Here is a 24,668-nt window from a genome sequence, read left to right on the forward strand (position 1 = left end):
TGCAGACAGAATGAATCTCTGTGATGTATTGAAGAGATCATTCATATTTCAGTGTGATTGGAGTAAAGCCTATATGGGCTGAAGAGGAGATGTCAGGAAGTGGGTGGGGCGTAGGGAATGTTTGTTTACAACCTTTTAGGGGTAGTCACTGATCCTCACTGAGGAATTGAAGAAAGTCATGGATGACCTCCTCAGAAAAAAGTTTGCTAACATATTCACACACTCACACATAGCCTATTTCATACAGTTGTAGCGGTTTTAGAAGGGACCTGTCTTGTTAGTCCTTTTTACCCCCAATGCCAGCCCAGGGAGTTTGTTCTGTACCAAAAAATGGAACTCACTAAAAGTTTTTGAGCCAAGGCCCAACAGTGACCATAATAACTGTTCTGGTGGAATAACAATTGTGTTCATACATTCCTTTGGAATTTGTAGAAAGAAACCTTGGTGGCAATGTGAGAATAGAAGGGACAAGGAAAGGGCTGAAAGTAGGAATACAGATCCTGAAACTGTTCAGATGAGAGATGGTAGAAGCTTGATCTAAGAAAGTGACAGTAGGTGTGCAAAATTGTCTCCATTTGCTCTTCTGGGTTTACTCTCCCATCTTTTTCCATCCTGCTCTTCCCTCTAGCCTGTATGAATTGCATCAAATGGGCTCCCTTGCCCTATGGCTTCTGGTTGGGTTTGGCCAATGAGTGACAATGACAGGAGATGGGTGTAGGAGGACAGAGATTAGGGTATTTATCGTTCAGTTCTTTCTCTGCCGGGCCAAGGTTTGGTCATTCCATCAAAGGCTACACCTACTGTCCTGGGACCTCCCCTACAGCTCCATCTTTTGCTGTGTCTTAGTAACCACCCCTTCCCATGCACTCTTAGGCCCATATGCCCTAATGGCAACCTGCTGTGGTATTCGAATAGCCTCTTCAGGAACTTCTGCCCAATTTATCCCATCATGACTGGGCTATGTTTCCTGCTGTGACCCTGACCTGTACAGTGGGGACGGAAAGGAAGTGACAGAGATGTGAGAGCTGAGGAGGTAGAATTGAGGGGTCTTGATAACCAACTAGATATGAAGGGTGATAAGGAAGGAGTGTGGACCATGCAAAGCCCTTTGGCTTGGGCTACTACAAGGACGAGAATGTGATGGGAAGGGAAGACCATGGGTTAAGTTTGGACATGTCCAGTTTGAAGTACCTGGGAAATGATGTGGAGATGCCCAAGAGAGCTAGAAATGTGAGTCTAGAGTTTCAGAGAGAGGTCAGGTTTGAGAATCTTCTGAATAGAATGATAGTTGATACAATGGGCTTTCTGAGGAAGAGAGGAAGAAAAAGATGGGGGACTGAACTTCTGCAGGGTCTCCTGGGCAGACAGGAGAGGTGAATGAGGGCAACGGGCTCACAGGAGGGCATTATCAGCTACCAAGGCCCCTGAGAGATGGGGCAGAAGCCCAACCCCAAATCACTTCATGGGCCTAATGTTTCCAATCCTTCCTGCCTGGTTATCTGGGTGAAATACAGAGGCTTTATTATTTTAAAGTGCTATAGCTTTAAACATGGGCTCATATGGTCCAAGAGAAAAGCAGGAAGTTGGGGGAAAGGAATAAATGACAACGGGAAATAGACTCATTCATGTGGAAAAACCGTAAAAGGAGCACAATGCTGGTCCTGTGCTATAAATGAACCAGAAGGCTAAAGGAGGCAAGTATAATCATGGTTTCAGCTGACATTTGGAATTACCCTTAGTCTTCTTTACAGATTAAAGGGCAGGACACACCACTTCTGAATTTCACTGCTAACCACAAGGACAGAGAGGGTGCATGGTTCTCCTACAAGTGTGACTCTGAACCTTTTAGGGGTAGTCACCAATCCTCACTGAGGAATTGAAGAAAGTCGTGAATGACTTCCTCAGAAAAAAGTTTGCTAACATATTCACACACTCACACATAGCATATTTCATACAGTTGTAGGGGTTTTAGAAGAGACCTCTCTTGTTAGTCCTTTTTACCCGCAATGCCAGAAACACAGTAGGTGCTCAAGAAATATATATTAAGCAATTGAGTAAATAAATGAATGACGCAGTATGCTTACACCAAATCATGGTCAAAATGCAAATATCTTAGGTAGGAGTAGATAAGGTTTTAGCACCCATTAATTAATATGAATTCATTTATCATAGCAGTTTTCAACCCTCGGTGCACATTACAATCTCCTGGGGTGAAGGGAAGCTTTAAAAAAATATGGATACCTGGGCTCTACCCCAGAACGGCTGAAAATCTAAGGGTGTGGGACTTGCATATCAGTATTGCTTAAAAGCTCTTCAGATAATTTTAAAGTGCAGACAGGACTGCGATCAATGTAGCAGGTTAAAAGCTCTATCATTTAGTAGAGAGAAAGTATAAGAAGATGTGGGTATGATAATTAAGCTGTTGTGGAGGAAATCAGGAACCATAACAAAAACGGTTATCTATTCTAATTACCTAGCACATTACATATTGCTGTCATATGCACACTCTCATTCATACCCCAAAGACACACTGAGAGTTATGCCAAGAGGGATTGGTGATTTTTCTCAGATCAAAACCAGGTCTGTCAATGCCAACAGATTTTCTGAGTTGAGTACTGAGTGTTCTTTTCATTTTGCCAAACGGCCTCTTTGAGGATAAGAGAAGGGGTTCCCACCCCTGAAGAGTCCAAATCAGAAGGTCTGGAGTGGGGCCTGGGAACCTATCATTTTACAAGCACTGCGGCTGGTTCCACTGCAAGGCCGGGACCAGAGCAGTAGCTCTACATTGTGGGCAGGGTGGAGGCCGTGGGAGCAGAGATGTGAGCCCCATCCCAGATCTGCAGAATCAGAATGCAAGGGTGATGAGGGTGAACACAGGAAATGCTTGATTTGGAGACCACTCCCACCACAGCTGAGCACCAGCACATATGGTGACCCAGCCAGAGGACGGGGCCCCGAGCAGGGACGGGCATGAGGGGGGATGGGGTGGGAGATTAGATACTGAAAGTAGGTAGGAGGAGGCTACAGCAGGTGGCGAGAACAAAACCAGTTTTGCTCACTTTGCAGTCTTGCCCAGAGCTAGTCGCGGTACAGAGTAACTGAACAGCCAAAGTTGGAGGGACAAAACCAGAGCAGTTTCCAAATCACTTCTGTTTCAATTTTACCTCAGGCCTGAAAGTGCCAGGTGCCCGTCTCTGGCATGCTTGGCACGTGAAACAACTGGGTGAAACCGCGGGCAGGGCAGGCAGAAACCCCTCTCACAAGGATCCCGGCCGCAGCTCAGCAAGGCTGATGAAGATGAACAGTGGAGGGGTCTCTGCTTGGGTATCAAAAGACAGAATGGGCTGGCAAGTTTGTTGAAACGATGCATAATACTACTCTCCTCTGAAGGATGGAGTAGATAACTCTGAATTAATCTATTCTTCTAAAATAGAAAACACGTCAATAAATGTGAGCTATGGGCATTCTTTCACCTTATTCTCACTTTCCCCCTCTTTGGGCTATAGATTTCTGGGGCCTATTCTGATTTTTTTGGTCATGTGTTCTGAGATAGACTCCCTTTTGTGATCATGGGATAGTGTTAAGAGGCATGATTTTCATTGCTCAGCACAGAACTCAGGGTCACCTGGAATAACTCTGCTTTGGAGGATTTGGAAGAAGAGAGTTATGGTCCAAAGACTTTGAAGGGATTTTCCTAATAAAACTTTGAAGGTTTATCCTGGTGCACCATGAGCTACTTAGCAAGAATGGGGATGGAGAGAGAAAGAGAGCAAGCAAGAGAGGTATTGTGTGTATGCATGTGGTGTGTGTGTGTGTGTGTGTGTGTGTGTATAAAACAGCCAAAGCAGGCTCTCTTCCCCCTCTGTATCTTGGTGGGGTTTCTTCTCCCCAACTGATGCACCCAAATCCTCCAAAGGGACAGGTTTGCTGTCGCCCTTTGGTTCTGAAGGGACGGGAGGAAGGCAGCATGAATCTTCCTTGCTCTAGCACACATATAATCTCCACCATCAGTGCAGTGGCTGCACCTTTGATAATTCCACCTTTCAGGTCTGACACACTCAGAGAACTTGTAACATTGCTTTATACCATCTAAACTGGAAACAGGTTTACCGGCCAATTTCTCACCTGGACTGCCCAGTGGAGAGCTGTTTTAAAGTCTTTATCCACAAGAGTAGGGTCTGCTCCCTTCTTCAGCAGCATTTGAGTGTGTTGAGGCCGGTTGTGGAAAGCTGCCCAGTGGAGTGGTGTCATTCCCTACAAAACCACCGTCAGAAAGGGGAAAGGTCAGCACAGGCTATCAGGAAGGACAATGGAGCTCACACTTCCTCCCCAGGCCCAAGGGCCACCACCAGATACGTTGGCTGCTGCCAGTCAGTTCATTCATTCCTTAAACCATTCAGTCAAGGGTGCCTGGGTGGCTCAGATGGTTAAGCGTCTGCCTTCGGCTCAGGTTATGATCCCAGGGTCCTGGGATCGAGTCCCGCATTGGGCTCCCTGCTCCTTGGGAGCCTGCTTCTCTCTCTCTCTCTCTCTGTTTCTCATGAATAAATAAATAAAAAATCTTAAAACAAAACAAAACAAAACAAAACCATTCAGTCAACAGATATTTACTGAGGTTCTGCTTTGTGTCAGGAAAACAGGGATGGAGAATACTACAGTGAATTAGATAAACAAAATCTTTGCCCTCATGGGAACTGCAGTGTGGTAGAGGAAGAGAGACAACAAATGCAAATGAGCAAAAGGATTTTCCAGATGGTGCCATGCTATAAAGAATGCATACGGCATGGTGTGAGGGAGTAATTGTGGGCTTAGTGACTGTTCTGCATGGCCTCTATGAGCCAGGCTGGGGGAACAGAGTAGCGAGCGCCAAGCCACAGAGGCAACCACTTGTGACTGGGGTCACACTAAGCTGCCGTATCCCACCACAGGGGGAGGGGCATTGTTTTACTGCAGTATCCCCAGTGGCTACAACAGAGACTAGGTAAACAGCTGTTGAATGAAAGAATGAATGGAGAGGGAGAGAGAACCTTGTGAAATGAGTCTGGAGAGGGAGGCAGGGCTGATCCTGGGATGTGGGATGGGGGATACAAACTCTGTATAAAGCATTTAGATTTTAGTCTAAAGTCAATGGAAAGACAGTGAAGGGTTTTAAGTGGATGTTGACATGATCTGATTTACCCTGTTTAGAAGAAATCACTCTGTGGCAGCTTGTATGAGCCCATCTGGTGAATCTCAGCTTCTTTCAGAGCTTAAGGTCACACGCTTTAGACATCATTTAATAATACAATGAGCTTATGCTGGGAAAGGTAACCATGAGGACCAGTATTATTTGGGAGTGTATTATGAAAAGATGGCCTCTTCTCCTTGCCCACACCTCTCAGTTACCCAAAATATGTCTAAAATGACTCTAGATTAAGATGCTTGGTAAATGGGGTAAAGAGTATGGGCAGCTTTAAAGTTTTTTTCATAGTCACCTCTGCAGATAACATAAAGGTAAGAGTCTAATACTTATCAATCCAATGGTCTTTATGAGTTCTTATGTAGATTAATTCACCAAATCCTCCAAACAATCTTCTGAATTAAGTACTGTGCTGAAGTCTACTATGTGTTCCCCAAACTCTATGTCCTCTTCCTCCAGGGTGCACAGGGTACATTCCCCAGCCTCCCAGCAGATAGGGGTAGCCTTGAGACTGAGCATTGCAATGTGGACAGAGGGGGTGGAAGCCCCTAGTAGGCCTGCCTAGAAAACAAAACCCACGCAGTCTCCCACACCTTCTCTCTTTCCTCATTCAACAAATGAATGCAGAGAACAAGACTAGAGAAGATTCCAGAACCATGTAATTATGAAGTCCAGGACCCTGACTGATGGGGGAGAATCAGGCTACCCTATCAACCAGGACTGGACTATGATTCTAGCAAGAAATAAGATTTTACTGTGTCAGGCCATTGATATTTTGAGTTGATTGCTATAGCAGTTGGCCAACTCTGACAGGTGCCGCTGTCCTTCTCGTTTTACAGAAGAGGAAGCTGAGCTCTAGAGAAGTTCCCAAGTCTGTGAGTGAGCACGGAACTGAATCTAGGGTTTGAGGTTTATGAGGGCACTGGGATGAGAATGTTAATCCCCTAGACCAGTTCGAAAATTCTAAATCATTATATTATGGTCTGCTTTCAAGTTGCGAGAGTCACATAAGTGAGATATGCTCTTGAGGATATTTCAAGAAATTGGTTCCATACGGAAAAGAATGCTAATACAAAAGCAGGGGAACTTCTTGTTCTTATTCTGACAGCTGAATATTTACTGAGGATTCAGAATAACTCCATGCATTTCAGTAAGTCCTCTTCATTGTAAGTGTGGCCCATTGGAACTAGAAATCTGGACTCAAGAGAATCAGATTATCTTTATTACGCCTGGATTTCCCCTTCCCAGTGCTGAGTCCCATTTGCTTCAGACTCATTGGCTTCATCATGAAGTGCTACCAGTACTCAGGGTTAAAGACATCAAAGAAAATTTGAAGACACTGTAGTGGAAACTTCATGAGGGTAGGTCCTTCTCTGCTGTCTGAAGCCCTAGAGCTTAGAACAATGTCAGGAACATTGTAGGTGCTGAGTAAGTTGTTATTTAAAATGAATGACTTCTTAACTGTCCTTGATTGAATTTTTTTGCTTTTGTAAAATTTAGCTTTGCTTTTAAAAACTACATAAATAAAAAAAGGCAAAACATGACTTCTCCTTTATAGAGAATCAATTTGTCTGATATGGTCATTGTTACCAACTCTTCAACTGAAACCTGGTAGAATTTTTGATCAGTTCTCCAAATAGGTATATGGCAATCACTCTATGCATAGGTATGATTTACTGATATGAGAACTCAGTGTGAAAATAAGGTTATGAATTAAGTTCTGATGATGCACTGCTAATCCTTGTCTCCTAAACACAACAGTTAAACTTCTAGAGTTATTTCCTTAAAACAACTCCACCCAACTTCGGCATGCTTTGGTAAAGTGGTGGGGTGGAGCACTAGCATTTTTTGTATATCTACTTCCTGTCAAGAAATTTATATATATTACCTCATTGAATATTTATATACATACACAATCCTAAGGGGTAGGCATTTGTAGGCCCATTTTACAGGTGAAGAAACTGAAACACAGGTTAAGTAATTTGCCTAAGGCTATGGTTACATGCAATAGTTGGGATTTGAATCCAGGTCTCTTCAATCCTGGAGAATAACATTCTTCCCACACATCAGGCTGGTAGTCTTTCATTTTGGAAATGAGCTCAAATGCTGGAGAATTCTTTTCTTTGTGATTTTAACTGGGTTCAGGGTCATCTAACTTTTTGGAATGGTGGTTTTCATTAGTGTAAGGGTCACCATCCTATATTATTATTTGTTGCATTTGGCATTGCCTCTAGGCTCTTACTAAAAACATAGCTGGTGAGTATTTATTTTTGTAAGGTATTGAACTATAGATTTTCTTCCATCCCCCACCCTGGAATTTGGGTGATCATCTGACCCTAAATCAAGACTTGAATCATTCCATTCCTTCTTGAAATAATAATAATTATAAACACATACACACACATTGTTTATATTACACTACAACAGGCTGCAAATAGTCAAGTCAAGGGAACTTTTCCATTGCTGTTTTTTCAACTGGGCTAGTGAGCAATAAAAATAAATCCCCTTGAGTTAGTAATACGAAAACCAAAACTTTCAGAATCAGCTTCAGTGCAGGCCCTGGCATTGCACAACCCTCTGTGTTGAAAGCTTGTAAATAAGTCACTTTACAATTAAGCTCTGTGGTCAATGAAACAGGAAAAACAAACAGATCATTAATTGATCAAAATTGATCAAAATGTTTTTGGAAGATCTTTTTTTGGAATATCCACTGCAGCAGGGGTTATAGCCATGGATAGAAATCAGGCTTTGTGTGAGCTTAGATCGAAGAAATAAAGTACATCCTTACGGTCACTAACTTCAAATTGAAATTTAGCATCTTCTTTAAATATGAATATAGGCAACCACTGTTAACAATACCTGTGACTTTGCCAATGATATAAATCACAGATACTTTTGTATTGCATTAATTAGGGCAGATATCTTAAAATATTGTTTGTATGCATCACTAGTACAGTGTTATTTGTCCCACCACTAAATCTTAATGCATTAACAAGCAAGCTTGCATATCACCATTACAGATTTGATCTTTATAATATTTTGATAACTGTTTTTCAAAATAACTGGTTTCTTTTGTAATCCTATGTATTTTATTTTAGGTAGTTTCAAACATTTTTCTACAGATGGATGCATCAGCTTCACCAGCACACCAGAGGTGTCCATGTCATAAAAATGGACAAGGACTCCTGGCCTAGAGTCTACAGCACATTTTTTGAAGATCCCAAATGATATAACATCTTATTTTTTTGAGAGTAGATTTTTGTCAATAATTAAAAGTCACCTGGAGAGTCAAGTCTGATAAATAAAATGGGTAACTGAATTGGGTCAACAAAACAAAGAGAAAGGGTCAATAAAATAAAATTATTTTAAATTTAGTAATTCTCTATATACACAAGTATATATTTGGGGTGAGGGCTCTACTATGTGCAAGTTACTGAGCTAGAGTCTAGGGATCCAAAAATAAAAAAAAGATATGGCCTGCCTCTAGATGCACAGGGAAAGGAGAAGGTGAGGGTTCTGAAGTAGCAGTGACTCTACTCCATTTTTTTTAAGGTGTTCATTTTTAGGATAAAAATTCTGGAGCATTAAAAAAATTTTACTTTATTATTTTACCTTTTGCTAACTGTAAAGTAAAATAATTTCTAGAGTCAGGCACTGTTTCTATTGATTTTGCCTTGACAGTGCACAGTCTCTGCTTATGGTTATGTCTTAGGGATGTTGTAAGTGAATTTAGTGCTAAGACTTATATCCAAAGGTTCACATCTGGTTTTGCAACTTGGATTTATTTTCTCAGAGCACTGTTATAATGAAAGTTTGGATTGTCCAGGTCACTCACAAAAATCTACTTATATCAGAATGTGCATTCAACATAGGATTAACAATATATCCTAAATACAATTAAAAACAGTGCTTCTCTGGATAAATGCATTAACAGTCCTAAACCAGATGCCATTAGTTTGTAGCCCTTTTTGATGGAGCACTCTTCCTGTCAAAGCTAAAATGAGAGCAAGAGAGGTTAGATTCCAGGAGTTTAGCAACTGGTTAACTCCCTGTAACTGCAATAGTCAGCCGCTCTCTGTGTCAGTGATTTCCTCTGAGGTCCAGAAGAACAAAGGCACAAAGGACAATCTGACCCATTTCGCCTTTCCCTCTTTGTTGAAAGCTTGTAAATAAGTCACTTTACAATTAAGCTCTGTGGTCAATGAAACAGGAAAAACAAACAGATCATTAGAACAGAACAATTACAAGAAAACTTAGCATAATGTAATTATGTCTTGTGGGGTTAGGGAAGGCCTTCTTTAAAAAGACATCAAAAGCAAAAGCAGTAAGGAATAAGAATGATCACTTTGATTATATCATATTTTAAAATTTTTGTACTAGAAAAGACATCACAGTTCAAAAATGAGCAATGGACTGTGAAAAACAATTTGTAATCCAACAGCAGGCAAAGGATTAATGTTCAGAATAGAAAATAAACTATGAATCCATACAAAAATGAAAAAGTAACTCAATAAATGAATGGACAAAAAAATCTAAAGAGGCAAGTCACAAAAGAAGATATAAAAATGGCCATTATGCCTATGAAATGGTACTCAATCTCATTAGCTATCAGGGAAATGCAAATTAAAACAACAAGAAAACATGACCAGCACACTATTCAACTGCAGGTAGGGCTATAAATTGATATAGCCATCTTGGAGAAGCACCAGTCGTGTGTATTGAAAATAAAAATGTACACCCTGGTTCCCAACATTGGTTTCTAGAGAAACGATTGTGTAAAATACTCAAGGAGGCTTGTATAAGAACAGTCTTTAGAGGAGTGTTTGTGATGGTGAAAAATTGGAGAGAACCTAAATATACGTTCATAGGGGAATACCAATATAAATGGAGGTATTTTCATAGGGTGGAACATCATGAAGCCATTAAAAGGAATAAGCCAGATCTATATGTATCAACATGAATAGAGCTCTAAGACATACTGTTGGGTGAGAAACCAAAGTTGTAGAACAACATATGGAGGGGATATCTTTTATGTTACAGTCCACAGTGCCTGTGAATATACAGAAGACTTTGGGAAGGAGACACATCAGACAGTGATTACCTGGGGGCTAAGGTGGTAGGGTGGAAGTAATCAAGGACTTACTATCATTACTTGTAATATTTAAATTTTTAAAAAGCAAATGTGTTTACATATTACTTATACAAGTAAAAATTAATAATGCAAAAAAAATTGTTTTAAATCACTGAGCTCAGATCAGGACAGTTACTAAAGTGATAAATCATTTCCCTGATATGAAGTACTACCTCATGTTTTATTTTACTTCAACAGTTAGAGGAGAGAGGCTTCTTTCTTCCTGTCTCTCTTCTGTAGTTTCAGTTTATAATCTAATCTATCTCTTAACAAAGTTAGATTTCTACTAATGGATCCTTTAATCTTTCATCATTTCTGTGAGAAGCTTGGGAGTCCTTCTGTTACTCTTGGAAAATAATTTCATTCCGACTATGTAGAGGTATGCCTTGCTCTTTCCTCTTGTATTAGAAAACCCTAATGCTTCACTGGCAGCATTAACTTACCATTTCCCTCATTTCTTTTGCCTTTGATCTTTTTCCTTCCTGTTATTTAGCAGATGCAGGGTGTGCATGTGCCTATGCTTTAACTGTTATCCTCTCATATATAATGGAGACTGCGTTGTGCTTGGAGCTCATTGGCAAAGTGATTGACGGAGGGGAAGAGCAGGCCATTGCTTATTCAGAACACTGAGAAGCCCAATGTAGGCAATCTACCAAGGTGGCGAATGAAAAAGAGCCTTTGCTGTGTTCTTTCCATGTCAGAACTGTCCTCATTTCCCAGTTGTAAAGAGCTTCTAGCCCTTATAAATTTATACAGATTGACTCATACTAGCAATCATATGTATATCATTGCTCTGTCTGTGTACACACATTATATATATATAGAGAGAGAGAGAGAGACAAGAACTAGCACTTAGATGGGTTTCAGATGTGCTGTGACACATCCCAAAGAGGAAGCTAAAACATTGGAAGTAAGTGTCCTTTTTGAGGTCCTGCTCTCTGCACATAAAAGCCACTGGGTCACAATGCTGGTGTTAACAGTGGGAGGAATCTCCTCTGAGAGGTTACTTTGCATGAGAAAGAACTGGAGACATTTCCAATATTTAGCACATATTATCTGAAAAGTGTAACAATTACCACTGTTAGAAAGATCTGGGTCTAATGTCACTGTCCCCAGCAGCCAGGGGCCTTGCAGGGTGGGGAAGAATAGGGAACCATGACTTTGCTGGAGGATGTTCTTTTAGCTGAAGACTGAACGGAGTTGGAGGTCTATAAGAGGAGTTAAGCTTTAGGGTAGGAATGACTGAATTTGCCCCCTTTCTAAGAAACGCCAGTTTTGCTGGGTGAGGGTACGAGTGGAGGTAGAGGAAGTGGTTGTCAACTTTCCCAAACTCCAGAATTCATGATCAGTTGGCAAAAACTGTACCACTTGGGATGCCTGGGTGGCTCAGTCGGTTAAGCGTCTGCCTTCGGCTCAGGTCATGGTCCCAGGGTCCTGGGATCAAGTCCCACGTCAGGCTCCCTGCTCAGGTAGGAGCCTGCTTCTCCCTCTCCCACTCCCCCTGCTTGTGCTCTCGCTCCCTCTCTCTCTCTCTGACAAATAAACAAATAAAATCTTAAAAACAAAACAAAACAAAACTGCACCACTCAAGCTCCCTGCTTTCATACCATGGACAGAGTAGTCAGAGAGTGCTTTCTCATTGCTGGTTCTCATTTTTAAAGCAGAAGTTTAAAGCAGAGCAATCCCCTCGTTCCGAGGGTTTTGCTTTAAGCCACTGAAGACATGGGGAGTGAAAGCAGCATGTGACCACGGAGTCCGGTGGTGTCCAACCTCAGACTGAGGTTGTGAAGAAGGGGCTTTTCAGTGTGGTCATTGATGCCAAGCCAGCTGGGAGGAACCCTGTAATCAGAAAGCTTGAGAAAGATGAGGGCCCATCCCCGGAGAGGGCACTTCCTCCTACACTGCTGTCTCTGGCCACCTGGCTTCCTTAAAAACAGTGTAATTTGGGATTTTCATGCATATGCATTTTCAGTGCTATCATGCTTTCTCAAGGTTATCAGACATTCTTAGTAAAGTGAAGCCAAACCAAGCACATATTATATTAAAACAACAACAACATTAAAAACCAGGTATTTAAATCGGTTTAAAGAAGCATGTTAAAGAAAACAGGCTGGTTAATGATAATCAGTCCTGTTTTTTTTTTTAAACAGTTAAGTAGCTAGAATAAGATCCTAAGCTACTCTGGGGCAGCTCTGCCTGGTATCTGGTAACAGTCCTGCAGGAATTTTGCTTGAGAGTCTGTATTGTCTTCTTGGAAGCCTTATGTTGTCTCTGCCACATAAAGGAAATAGCAACTGTGATCATTGGCAGTAATGATGTGGGCCTCCAGAGCATGGAGCCTGGAATTATCCTCAATCTGTCATCTTTCTCTCAAAGGGAGAGCAATGGCAGCCACAGCTTGCCCTTGATGTTTCTGGGACTCAAGAAGACAGGAAAGAGCAACATTTATTTCTCAATATCCAGAGGGAAATTACAAAATTTCAGTGGTATGATAGATGCTTAAGTACTTAATGCAAGAAATCCTTCCCTAGTAGAAGCTACCCATAACCAGGGTGGGGATAAATTTCTGCCTGAGGGTTAAGAGTAGAGACACAAGCTCCCCTCTCCAGGTAGGAACCCCCAAATGTGCTCCATCCCCTCCCTGAACCTTTATGAGAGAAAGCGCTGGTTGAGAAAAGCCCTTCCTTCTACCCTGATAGGTGCAATGGCCAACTGTTCCTTGAGAGGGCAGGCTCACCTCATTGTCCTGGTGATTAATCTCGCTGAGATTTGACTGTTGCACCAAGACTGTTAGGAGCCTGTGAAGAAAAATAGGAGAAGAGGCTCAAAAGAACAGAATCTGTATGAGAACATAACGCTAGAAAGACAGTCCATTGAAGGCCTCCAAATGAAGATGGGCCCTTTCTGTTTATCTAGGAGAAAGAGCCATAGAAAAGAAGACAGTGTGATCTGTGAGGAGGCACCTGGGGGGATTCCTCTCTCTTTTCTCCTCCAACCTCCTCTCTGTCTCAGTGCCTCAGCTGGGGGTGGGGCATAAAGGGCATGGAGAAGGTGAATCTTTTTTTAATTTTTAAAATTTTTTTATTAATATATAATGTATTATTTGTTTCAGGGGTAGGGTCTGTGATTCATCAGTCTTACAGAATTCACAGCGCTCACCATAGCACATACCCTCCCCAATGTATGGATGGGTGATGGATGTTGAGGAGAAGGTGAATCTTTAGGTTCATCTTATTCACCAGACCTGTGTACCTATGCGTGCATTGAAGAACTAAAGTCCTCTAGTACTTATTCTTTATTCTTTTACATAACTGTATACAATGCTTTCAAATTGCTTTACCATCAGTACACGGGTCGTGCCTTTTAAATGTATAGATTATATAAGGAGACAGCATTTACAACTTCGCTTATTTTCTACAAAACATACAAATATCTAAGCATGAAATGACACTAATCAGTGTGAAACAACTATCAGTGATTCTCAAGTTCAAGTTTTTATCTCAGTTGGGTCCCACACTTGGTTGACGGCGGTCAACACCATGAGAGAAGTGGCTGAGTGCAGTGGTTAGGGACCCAGAATCTGGAGCCAGACTGTGCGGGTTCACATCCCAGCCCTGCTACTGACCAGCTTTGTGACCACAGGCAAGTATCTTACCCTCTCTGTACCTAAGCTTCCTCATCTGTAAAATGGAGTTAATGAAAAGTGCCTACTTTATAGCTCAGTGTGAGGATTAAATGAGTTAATGCATACAGTATTTACAGCATGCCTGGAACACAGCAAGTGTTATTTCTAGAACACTTAACCCTGGAAGTGTTTTTTTTCTTTTTAAGATTTTATTTATTTATTTGAGAGAGAGAGTGAGCAAGAGAGAGCATGAGTGGAGGGGAGGGAGAGGGAGAAACAGATTCGCCTGATGAGCAAGGAGCCCAGTGCGGGGCTTGATCCCAGGACCCTGGGATCATGACCTGAGCTAAAGGCAGACGCTTAACCTACTGAACCACCCAGGCGCCCCAACCCTAGAAGTTTTAACCCTGGCTCCATCTCAGAATCTCCAGGGGAAATTTTTTAAAAACCACAAATACCTGGATTCTATATTCAGGGTTTCTGACTCAGTAGGTCTGGATAGAAGCTCAGCTTTCACAGTTTAAAAGGGCTGTTCAGGAAATTCTAGTAAACAGGTCTGAAAACCACTGAGAAAGGTATTGAATAAATTAATCAATGGATACTCATTGCTATGAACTGAATTGTGTCGTCCCCCCGCCAACCTCCAAATTCATATGGCTCTGACCTCCAATGCTTCAGAATGTGACTGTATTTGGAGACTGAGCCTTTAAAGAGTAATTAAGTTACAATGAAGCCATTAGGGTGGGTCCTAATCCAATTTGACTGATGTTCTCAGAAAAAGAGATTAGGGCCCACAGAAACACATCAGGTGCAGGGGCTCCCAGAGGAAAGACCATGTAAAAAGGCAGCAAGCGGGTGATTATCTGCAAGCCAAGGACAGAAGACTCAGAGAAAACCAACCCTTCTGGCACCTCACTCGTGAACTTCCAGCCTCCAGAAATTTGAAAAAATAGATTTTTGTTGCTTAAGCCATCCGGTCTTTGCAGTTCTGTTATGGAGGCCCTACCAATCTAACATACCCAATCAAGATGACAAACGCATGTCTATGGGGAGACAGTGAAGGAAATTAATTTTGGAAGAAGTATTTGAAAAAATGAAATGGTTTAGCCTTTCCCCCAGTCAGATTTTCATTGTTTCTCAGCTTAGGTAACATGTAGTCCTTCCTGAGTGTTAAATTGCTACCTACAATAGAAGAAAAGAAAGTGGGACCGATCATGTTCCATTAGTGGTAAATGTAACACAAAGAGAGCTTAACGAGGGATGCCCTTCTGGTTGTTTGCTGTGGAGGTGAAATAACCAGGAAGCCCAAGGTTTAAATCTAGTCTTATCACTGTCTTTTGGGGAGACAGGATAATGCTGTGCTTTAATTCTGCCCTCACTCCCGCGTGACCTCTCTGAGCTTCTGTATCCTCACGTTTATCATGGTGGTAACAGCATGGGGATAACAGGTGGTAAGGACTGAATACCCTAACAGGCATAAAGCTCTTAGTACACCGACTTGAAAAGAACAGTGGCTCTAAATGCAAGCTTTCTGAATTCTAAAATTCCTCCATCTAGTGGGATGAGGCTATAAAAATAATTGCACTTGGGGATAACGCTGTATTTATCTCGGTAATTATATTTCACTACTGGATATATTTTCCCTTATAGTTGCTTTATAAGGCTGGAAGGCAACTAGTAACTGATTTTCTTCTATCTCTTTACTGGCCATTGTTTAATCTCTAGGGCTCATTTGGTCTGAAGTGTGGGGGGATAGTGGGAGGGAAAGGCAAGAGGTCAGCTGTGGTCCAATCTGGTTATCCTCGGCTAACCCTGAGCAGACTGAGATCATATGTAGCCAGACAGCATCTTCTGGGGCTGCTCCAGAACAGTGATCACACTGAAGGAAGTCGGGCTCTGACCAGATGGGAATGAGGGAGGGGAGAGCAAGACCTCTTGTCACATCCTGGGGATGCCAGGGTCATGGGATGAATCCTGTAGCTGGATATTTCTCTATTTGCTTCTTAAATCTATTTGCTACCCTTCAATGTTCCGCTCTGAGATTGACCTGCAATGTCTTTATCATGCAGGCTCCCTTGCCCCTGACTTCTTTCTGGGTTTGGCCAGGAGAACTGGCAGGAGAGAGGGGGGAAGCCACTTCCTTTTCTGACCATGACTTCTTTTCTTTACCAAAGGCCATGGCTCCTGCCAGGTGGATCCTCTTCTCCAGCCAGGGCTCTCAGCAGGTTCCAATAACAGCTCCCTTCCTTGCCCCTCCGGCCTAGGGGTGGAACATTTTCCTGTTTTGAGGGGTGGGCAGGTGGAAGTGGGGAATTCTGTTACCAACTCTTGTTAGGTAATTTTCAGTAGTCTTCCATGAAGCTTTCTAGAGTTACCCTCTATTATTCCACGACTTTACTCTTATGACCAATTGATACATGCCCATCTATATTGCTTGATTCCGTTTGATTCCTAAGTGTCTCAGATTCATCGATTTTCAAAGATGGACACAAATTTACAGATAAGTATGCTCTCTCTCTCTCTTTTTTTGTGAGAGCAAATGACATGAGCCCCTACCTTGCTTGCAGGGCCATCATGCATTGCCGTGGTGGTGATCCAGACTAGACTAGAAAGCAGGTGTTTGGTTTCCAGCCTGGGGCTTCTGTGCTGTTCCATGGTACAGGGGTCATCTGCCAGATGCTGGTCCCACATCTGTCTTAATTACCAGAGGACTCACAGACCTCTTGGTTTTGTTTTCTCAGAGCTCTCGTTCTGTGCGAAGGTGGTTTAAGAGTATTTCTCCCACAACCCCCAGCCTAGTCTCCTATTAGCACCAGCTCTGTCCTGTTCTCAACTCTCTAGGAAGCAGTGCAAAGCCTACCTTATCCCAGGTAGCAGGACAGCAGGCACAGATGCCCAGCAGGAGCACTCTCAGACAGGTAGCGTGGTGGGTGGTAAGACAACAAATGCTGGGGCCATTAGAATCCCTGCTCCATTACCAGCCAGCCAGTAAACTTAGGCAAGCTAGGAAACTCTCAGTGCCCATATTTTCTTATCTTTGAAATAGAAATAATAATAACACCTACTTCTTTTTTTTAATAAAGATTTTATTTATTTATTTGACAGAGAGAGAGAGCGCGCACAAGTAGGCAGAGTGGCAGGCAGAGGGAGAGAGAGAAGCAGGCTCTCTGCTGAGCACGGAGCTGGACGTGGGGCTCGATCCCAGGACCCCAGGATCATGACCTGAGCCGGAGGCAGCCTATTAACCGTCTGAGCCATCCAGGTGCCCCTAATAACACCTACTTCTTAAAGATCTGTTGTGATTTTAAGTGTGTCAATACATACAAAGCACTTAGGATGACATTTACATGCTGTAATAAGTTCTCTGTAATTTAATAATTTTTTTTTTTTAGAGAGAGAGAGTGTGTGTTTGGTGGGTAGGCAGAGGGAGGGAGAGAGAGAGAATCTCAAGCAGGCTCCATGCCCAGCACAGAGCCCATGTGAGGCTGGATCTCATGATTCTGAGCTCATGACCTGAGCCAAAACCAAGAGTTGGACTTTAACCAACTGAGCCATTCAGGCACCCCTAATTTAATAATTTTTTAAAAAGCTCCACTCTTTATGTTTGGGGATCCCCTTATCTCTATGAGGTGACTGGGAGGCCAGAGAGAGATCAGCTAGATGTGTGCTGGGGTGAGGGTAGCTTGGCTCTGTGGGCTTCTCTGTTTTGCTGGCTCCTTGGGCTCACAGCCCTGAATCTGGCCAGCACAGTGATAACTGGGGAAAAGGGTCCCTAAGCTATCTGTCTGTCTTCCTATTCCTAAAGCTGCCGATGTAAGAGTATCCCATAGTATAACACCCACCCACAGGTTAGAATATATCACCTGGTACCTTGAGAACAGGACCCCAAAGAAATAATTTCCTTCCTCCCTCTGTCATCAAGAGCCATGAAAAGAGGCAGAGCCGCAGGCACTCTGGCAGGGAAAAAAAAAAAGAATCTGCCAGTAACCATGGAGACCATGAAAAAGACTTTCAGAGAGCCCTGTGGCTGCTTTCAGAAGAAATCGCCACTCGCCTTCCAATGCTAGCATGTGCAGCGTTGTACAAACACAACTCCTTTCTCTTTGGAGCTTCATCTTAACGATCATGCCCCCTCTTTCACACTGGTGCCCTCTGAATGTCCAAGCCAAGGAAGCAAGAAAAGCCATGGAAAGCTGAAAGGAAGAAAATGTGGACCTACTGAGAAGTTGAGGGTTCAAAGCAGGAAAGGGAACAGTGAGATAAAACCTGCACGTCTTTGCTTTTATCCACCAACTTGCTTTCGTGTTCATAATTATAAATCCCTTATTCCTGCATCAGCTTAAATCCCCACTGAGCTGCTGCTTAGTTAAGGCTGTGTATTGGACCTGGCTGGTTTGTTCATCAGTTGTTTCCATCACAGATTCTTGCTGGGGGCAAAGGGCTAATTGAGGTGTCCCCTTGGCTTGTTTATAAGCAGCTACAGTCTGAGGCTTCACTCTAAATAACTTCCAGTTGAGCACTGAGTAGAAGGATCATGCTATTTGGAAATCTAAGGGTTAGTAGATTTTAAAATGAGTATGAATACCTGAGTACAAGGACATAATGTGGCCCATACATATGTTTAGGATCAGGGGACAAGTAGAGATGAACGTGCACTAGCAAGGTAAGGAAGGGAGTTTCAGGGGAGCTGAATGGTTGAGTTTGATGTTCATTGGATTCTAAAGTCTAGCAACAGTCTTGCAGGGGCCAAGGGCAGGCCACCCCAAGATGGTCTACTTTGGCATGGACATTACTCTGAGTTAAAAGCAATCAAAACTCAGTAGACTCAGAAAAAGCTCTTTAGCTCCCCTTCAACTGCCTGCCTCTACCGGGAAGTGCGCTATTAACAGAGATTCCCTTTTACCTAAGAAACTTACCTGTCTAATAGCACAATCTTTGTTTTCTAAACATCTCCTCTCACCTTCCTTCTAATGGCCTTCCTCCCCTTTGTATGCTCAGACCCCAACCCCTCTCCTTAGATAAGTCTCATGTTGCTTGACTGTCTCTGGAATTTCCATGTCTGTGTGGATTCCCAGTACATATGCTACAAAATTTTAGTTTTTCCTGTGAATCTGTCTCATGTCAATTTGGTACTTAGTCCAGCTAGAAGAACTCTGAAGGGTAGATGAAACTCCTCCTCCCCAACACACCTGTATGTATGAACATATTTTTTTGTGGACCTGTGTGTGCTAAGGTAAAGAAGACTGGGGTGAGAACTGATGAAGTGGGAATAGCAGGGATTCATTCTTTAGCACTGATCTATGGTATTTCTTTATTTCTATCTACCTTCCATCATGATCATCACTACTATCATCTCATTATCACCAACACTTATTGAACTGATGATTGACAGTGTTCAGTCCTTTTCACATGTTTTCTCATTTACTTCTGCCTATTTACTATGAGATAAATACTGTATTCATATTTTCTAGGAAAGAAAGCTAGCTGGGCCTTGACAAGTTAATATGGTCATTAAGAAGTGGACCAGATTCAAACCCAGTCAATCTGACTCCAGAGCTTGCACGCCTGGCCACCCTTTACCTCAATCCAAAAAGGATTTTAGATGGTTTTCAGATACATATAGTAAAACAAGATTACAAGTGAAGAAACTAGACAAAGAGAAAACAAGGGCAGGGTAAAGACGATGCAATTATGGTCCTACATGTGTTCCAAAGGTGGGACACAAATTGGGCTTTGGGTTTTTTAAACATACAGAGAGAAAAACATAATCATAAGTCACAGTGTCCACATAGTAAAAATAAATAATCTATCAGGAGAAGCACAGCAATTCCTCCTTTAGTAGATATATTTTTTGTGGTTTCTCATTTTTTAGATGCTGTGACAAACAAAGTATTTCCTGACAATGAGACAATAAGGAATTTTGTAAAGCTTCTTAAGGTAGGGCTTAATGACAGAATGTGGCCATTAAAATACATTCTATAGAGTCCACAGCAGTGGATCCTAGGAGCCTAGCAGGTCCCCTGGGCAGGTTACTTATCCTCACACATACACTGGGTAATAAATTTTCTTCTTAGTGCCTCAGCTTCCTTATCTATAAAATGGGGATAGAGATACCTATCACATAAAGGTGTGGCCAAGATTAGATGAGATAATACATGGAAAGCACTCAGAACTTTGCTCTGAACATGGTAAATAATCAGGGCTATTTGTCCTCCTTTTCCTCCTCATTGTAAATGCAGGCGTATATACTTTAGTGGTTAGCCGAACCAGCCTAAAGTTGTATCCACTTAGGAAAATTAAGCAAACAGGTTTGCATGGCCTAATGGAAGGTCACTCCTTCTGCATTGTGTCTGTAGGATTAGGAAGTACCCACAAGCCAGACCAATTTTTTTTTTTTTTCCAGAAAACAATTACAATTTCATGCTGACACACAAACAAATGGAAGAAAGAAGGCCAACTTTTGTGCCAGAGAGCTTGGCTTGGCTGCTTTCTGCTTAAAACACTGAATGCAGATGCTATCAAACCCTGACATGGCCGTAACTTTTCTCATAAAACAATGATAAAATATCTAATTTTAAGCAATGTAATTCCAGAGGGAATTCTTTAAGGCAAGCTAGTTTCTAAATGTTCTCTAGGTAACAAAGCCAGTTGCTTTGCTATATGAGTTGTTGAGGTTTAACCCAATTCATTTTTGGAGAACATTTACCAGAAATGATGGTTTTGGAATAGTTAATCTTAACCTTTGGGTTTTCCTAGTTACCACAGCTAGTATTATCATAACTAAAGCAGGATTTTATCTTCCAGAATGAGTGAAGTGTCCATTTAGGACAATAAAACTGTATCATCAGCACACGGAAGGATGTTGATTTTTCTGGCTTCAACTCTTCCGAAGGTGGTGGTTGGGTCATTAGGTATAATATCAAGAGAAGGGGAAACCACAACTCTGTGTTATCTCAGTTATAGTGATGTAATGTACATCCTAGGAGATTTAGGGCCACTGCTGGGCATAATAAGAAATAGACTAATATGTCCATGAAAGAGGAAGTACAGTTGGATTGGTGTTCAATTTATTACTGCAGTGATTTGAGATGATGAGTCTGACCAAATTGACCTTGAGTGTGATTTTGACTGAAAAGTCTTGGTTCACCCCTCAGGTGCAATGGCATGATGACAGAGAGGGCTTTCACCAAAATTTATGACCTCCTTTCTTGGATTGGAGTCATTGCCAGGAGGTGGATTCTATTCTATATTCCCAAGTGCTCCTTATACCCATGTGTGGTATAGGACCAGTATGGTAAATGACTAGTCCTTATTAAAAGAATGTGAGCAGAAGTGAATTGTATCAAAGGCTGAGATTTTAAAGAAATAAGGGGGGCATCTCCACATTACTCTTTCCCCATTCCCAGGCTGAACAAAGAGAATTCTTTGATCCTAGAGGATGGTAGAGCCACAAGATGGAAGAAACTTAGATCCCTGAGTTACCACGTGGAGGGGAACCACATCCAATCCAGGAATACCTATATTGGACAAAGCTCTTCCTGTGCTAAAACATGAAAGCTTTGGGTTTAATGTGTTACAAAACCTATAATCACCATAAGAAAAGCAGTCATATATCTTCCAGAATCAGGCAGATTTTAAAATGATCACGCGGGTGAGGCAGGTAGAACCAAGTAAAGCCAATCAAGGCAGAATAGTCTTAAAGATATTTTTTAAATATAGTTTTTTAAAGATTATTCTTGGGAAAACAGTGTGATTTTGTGACTAAATATTTTTGTGGGCTGTCCAGAAAAGTCATTCTTTCTTTTTCCCAATTCATCAAAAAGGAGTCATCCCTTTATGATGTCTATTGATTGTTAGTTCTGAGCTTGCTGTTTCTTTTCTAAACTTCCTTGTTTTGTTGGGCTTTGAGTAAATCCTAGTTCTTTATTATTCCTGGATATAATCCAATGATAACAAGAGGCAATGCTTGGTTGGGATTAGTTCTGGAATTTCCCAAACCCTTTTAGTGTAAAACAGAATGAAATGAAGAAATCCTGTTACCTCTCAACCTTGGTCTCATGAACCCCCACAGAGCTTTAGTTTTAGTTCTGGACACAGGGTCTAGAGGCTGAGGCTCCCAGAATGCCCCTCTGTGGTGCTGGCCTGAGCCTAGCTCTGGGGAATGCTAAATTCCTGTCAGAGGCACGTTCTGTGCTGCAGAGGTTAAGGAAGTGCCCAGAATGTTGCTGAAACCACAGTGGGAAATGCTGTTATTAGGTGCTCCAAGGGGTTTTCGAAAGATTGTAGACTGAGGCCTTTTAGACACAGAGGATTGGGGAAGCTATACTTGGTCTGGACAAAACTTTTTCCTTTTTTGCTCAATTGTCTTACAAAAATGTGACCCTCTTGATCATCTAACTTCTTTGAGTATATTTCTTCATACAGCTCCCAGCAGCTCAGAGGCCTGGTTTTCTTTCTAACCCACTCGTTTGTCTCACTCTACTTTGCTGGGTCCCTTGCCTCCTTCCAACCCATAAATGTTGGCATGACCCTGGGGCACCTGGGTGGCTCTATCAGTTAAGTGTCTGACTTGATTTTGGCTCAGTTCATGATCTCAGTGTCCTGGGATGAGCCCCTTGTCAGGCTCCGCACTCGGTGGGGAGTCTCCTTGGGAGTTCTCTCCTTCTCCCTCTGCCCTTCCCCCACTCACTCTCTCTCTCTAAAATAAATAAACAAATCTTAAAAAAGAATGTTGGCATGACTCTGACTTCAGACATGAATCTTTATGCCCAGTCAGTGCTTTTCCACTCCCCTCCCCACTATCTGAAATTATCCTATTTATTTTGAAATTACTCTATTTGTTTACTAGTATGCCACTTAGCTCCTTCACTAGAATGTAAACTCTGTGGGTCAGATACACTGTCGTGCTTACTGGGAACCCCTAGGGCATAGAATAGCACTTGGTCCATGATAAGCACTCAACAGTTATTGAATCAATAACTGCCTGATTGAATGAATATATGAATTCAGATAATGAAAAATAGCATTTCTTAAATCAGAGATTAGGAGGAAAGGGTTTTATTGAAATGGCGGGGGGGGGGGTGAGACTAGAGTTTAAGATTCTTCCAGGATATTTTGATTGACTGAAATGTGGTCCTGTCTGCTACAACTTCAAAAAAAATGGACAGGTTTTGTTTTTATTCACCACTGAGGGTTGATTAAGTTACATTCTAATCTAAGCTAAGTCCCTCCCAGTGTGAGCATTGTGTGAACCTGGCTACTTACCTCACATCGGGCTCAGCAGTGGCAGCGTGCAGTGGCAGACGGCCATTTTTATCTGGAATATTGTGCTTGGCACCATTTCTAAGCAGACTCACACAGCCTTCCAGCCAACCCTGAAATACAAGAGCAACTGTCATTATATAACACAGCCTGGTATAACATAGACCAACAAACTTTCTCCAATTTTCTTTCTCTTTCTTCTTTGGTGTGACTAAAACCATGTTTTATTGATTTGAAGTGGTTAAGGATCACAACTCTTCAATTTAGGCACTTCAACAGAAGGCTGAAGGTCTTGAGGTGTGGATTCCTGAGTTTCCTAGACTCTCTCCCCTGTCTCCCATTTCCCATTTCTTACTTGCTGTTTTCTACTTTTATACTGAGTTCCTAGGGCTAAATGTGGCACATGGTAGCTCTAGCCTCTCATTCTATGAGCTTAGCTCCAAATCATGCTTGTCAATGGTCTGACCCAGGTGCCATGGTCCAATTCCAAAAATTGGGCTCCTATGTCATTCTTGAGTTCCAGTCTCCACTCTGTGCCTCAGTTTATCTATATCTGATAAACAAGCTTTGGTCCACTTTTCCAAGTTCCCTTTCTAGTAACTACGAGGGTAATATTTTGCTTATTCTAGTCTGTCTCCTCCCAATATCTAGAATCCTGACCTGAGCCCTAATCCAATGGCTCAGCCCCTGCCATCTTGTTGAATGATTTTTCTGATGCTGAATATGGGGCTATCACCAGGACCCTCTAAGTGTTCCCTATAGTTGTGTTTCGCTCACTATGAATTCCCCCAAGAAACTTCATGTAAACTCCCTGCTGTCTACTGATCCTCCAGATTGAGAGTGATATTACTGCACCTCATGCTTGTTGCCTTCCTGGTTAGCACTTATAGCTGGGTCATTTCCCAATTATCTCTCATTTCAAAGGGCAGATAAAATGGACAGCTAGTCCTCCCTCCCTTTCTGTTCTATATTACTTTAAGTAACTGACTCAACTCTACTGATAACCAAGTTTGGCTAAGGAGAGTGCCTCCTACATTCATCCAGAGCCACTGGGGTTACTCATTCAATTATAAGTAGACATATAAGTAGATGAAACTATTATTATGAGAATAATATATATAACTCTCTCTCCCACCTTCCTCCATTCCTGTATAGTTAAGCTTCAAGACTACCCAGTCAGATGAGAATGACTGATTTTCCCTCACAATACTGGAAGCAATGAAAATCAAAATGTTACTAAATGAAAGGAGCAGAAAGATAATAAGAAAAGAACCTTTTGGTTCTGGAAATTCTGGAAAAAATCTTTCAGTAAGAGCACATTCATAGGTTCTAATATTGAATATCATTTTGAGTTGACCGATAATATATGTCTTAAGTAGAAGCAAATGTTGTTCAGTCTTGAGTTATAGTTTCCTAATGTATTAAATCTGGTTTTAGTTGCTAATGTCCAAGTCATCAAGATTTCTAATTAA

The 24,668-nt window shown here is 41.9% G+C and overlaps 1 protein-coding gene and 1 long non-coding RNA gene across 2 annotated transcripts in view; one reads left to right on the forward strand and one right to left on the reverse strand.

Moving 5' to 3' along the window:
- The window catches only part of ANKRD55 (ankyrin repeat domain 55), a 403,377-nt gene that overhangs the window by 24,256 nt on the left and 354,453 nt on the right, over positions 1–24,668 (reverse strand). Inside the window, exons 13-15 of the mRNA XM_064596135.1 lie at positions 23,200–23,309; positions 13,048–13,108; positions 4,126–4,254 (exon numbers count right to left, since the gene is read on the reverse strand). Coding sequence (XP_064452205.1) covers positions 4,126–4,254; positions 13,048–13,108; positions 23,200–23,309 — 300 coding nt within the window. The remainder of the gene's footprint in view (positions 1–4,125; positions 4,255–13,047; positions 13,109–23,199; positions 23,310–24,668) is intronic.
- The window catches only part of LOC135365382 (uncharacterized), a 62,031-nt gene that overhangs the window by 2,367 nt on the left and 34,996 nt on the right, over positions 1–24,668 (forward strand). The window contains exon 2 of the long non-coding RNA XR_010413071.1: positions 17,041–17,197. This is a non-coding gene — a long non-coding RNA (uncharacterized LOC135365382). The remainder of the gene's footprint in view (positions 1–17,040; positions 17,198–24,668) is intronic.

Source organism: Mirounga angustirostris, unplaced genomic scaffold, assembly GCF_029215605.1.
Source record: "Mirounga angustirostris isolate CCGP_5_RB_7025 unplaced genomic scaffold, mMirAng1.0.hap1 SCAF_7, whole genome shotgun sequence".
In the NCBI taxonomy this organism is placed as follows: domain Eukaryota; kingdom Metazoa; phylum Chordata; class Mammalia; order Carnivora; family Phocidae; genus Mirounga; species Mirounga angustirostris.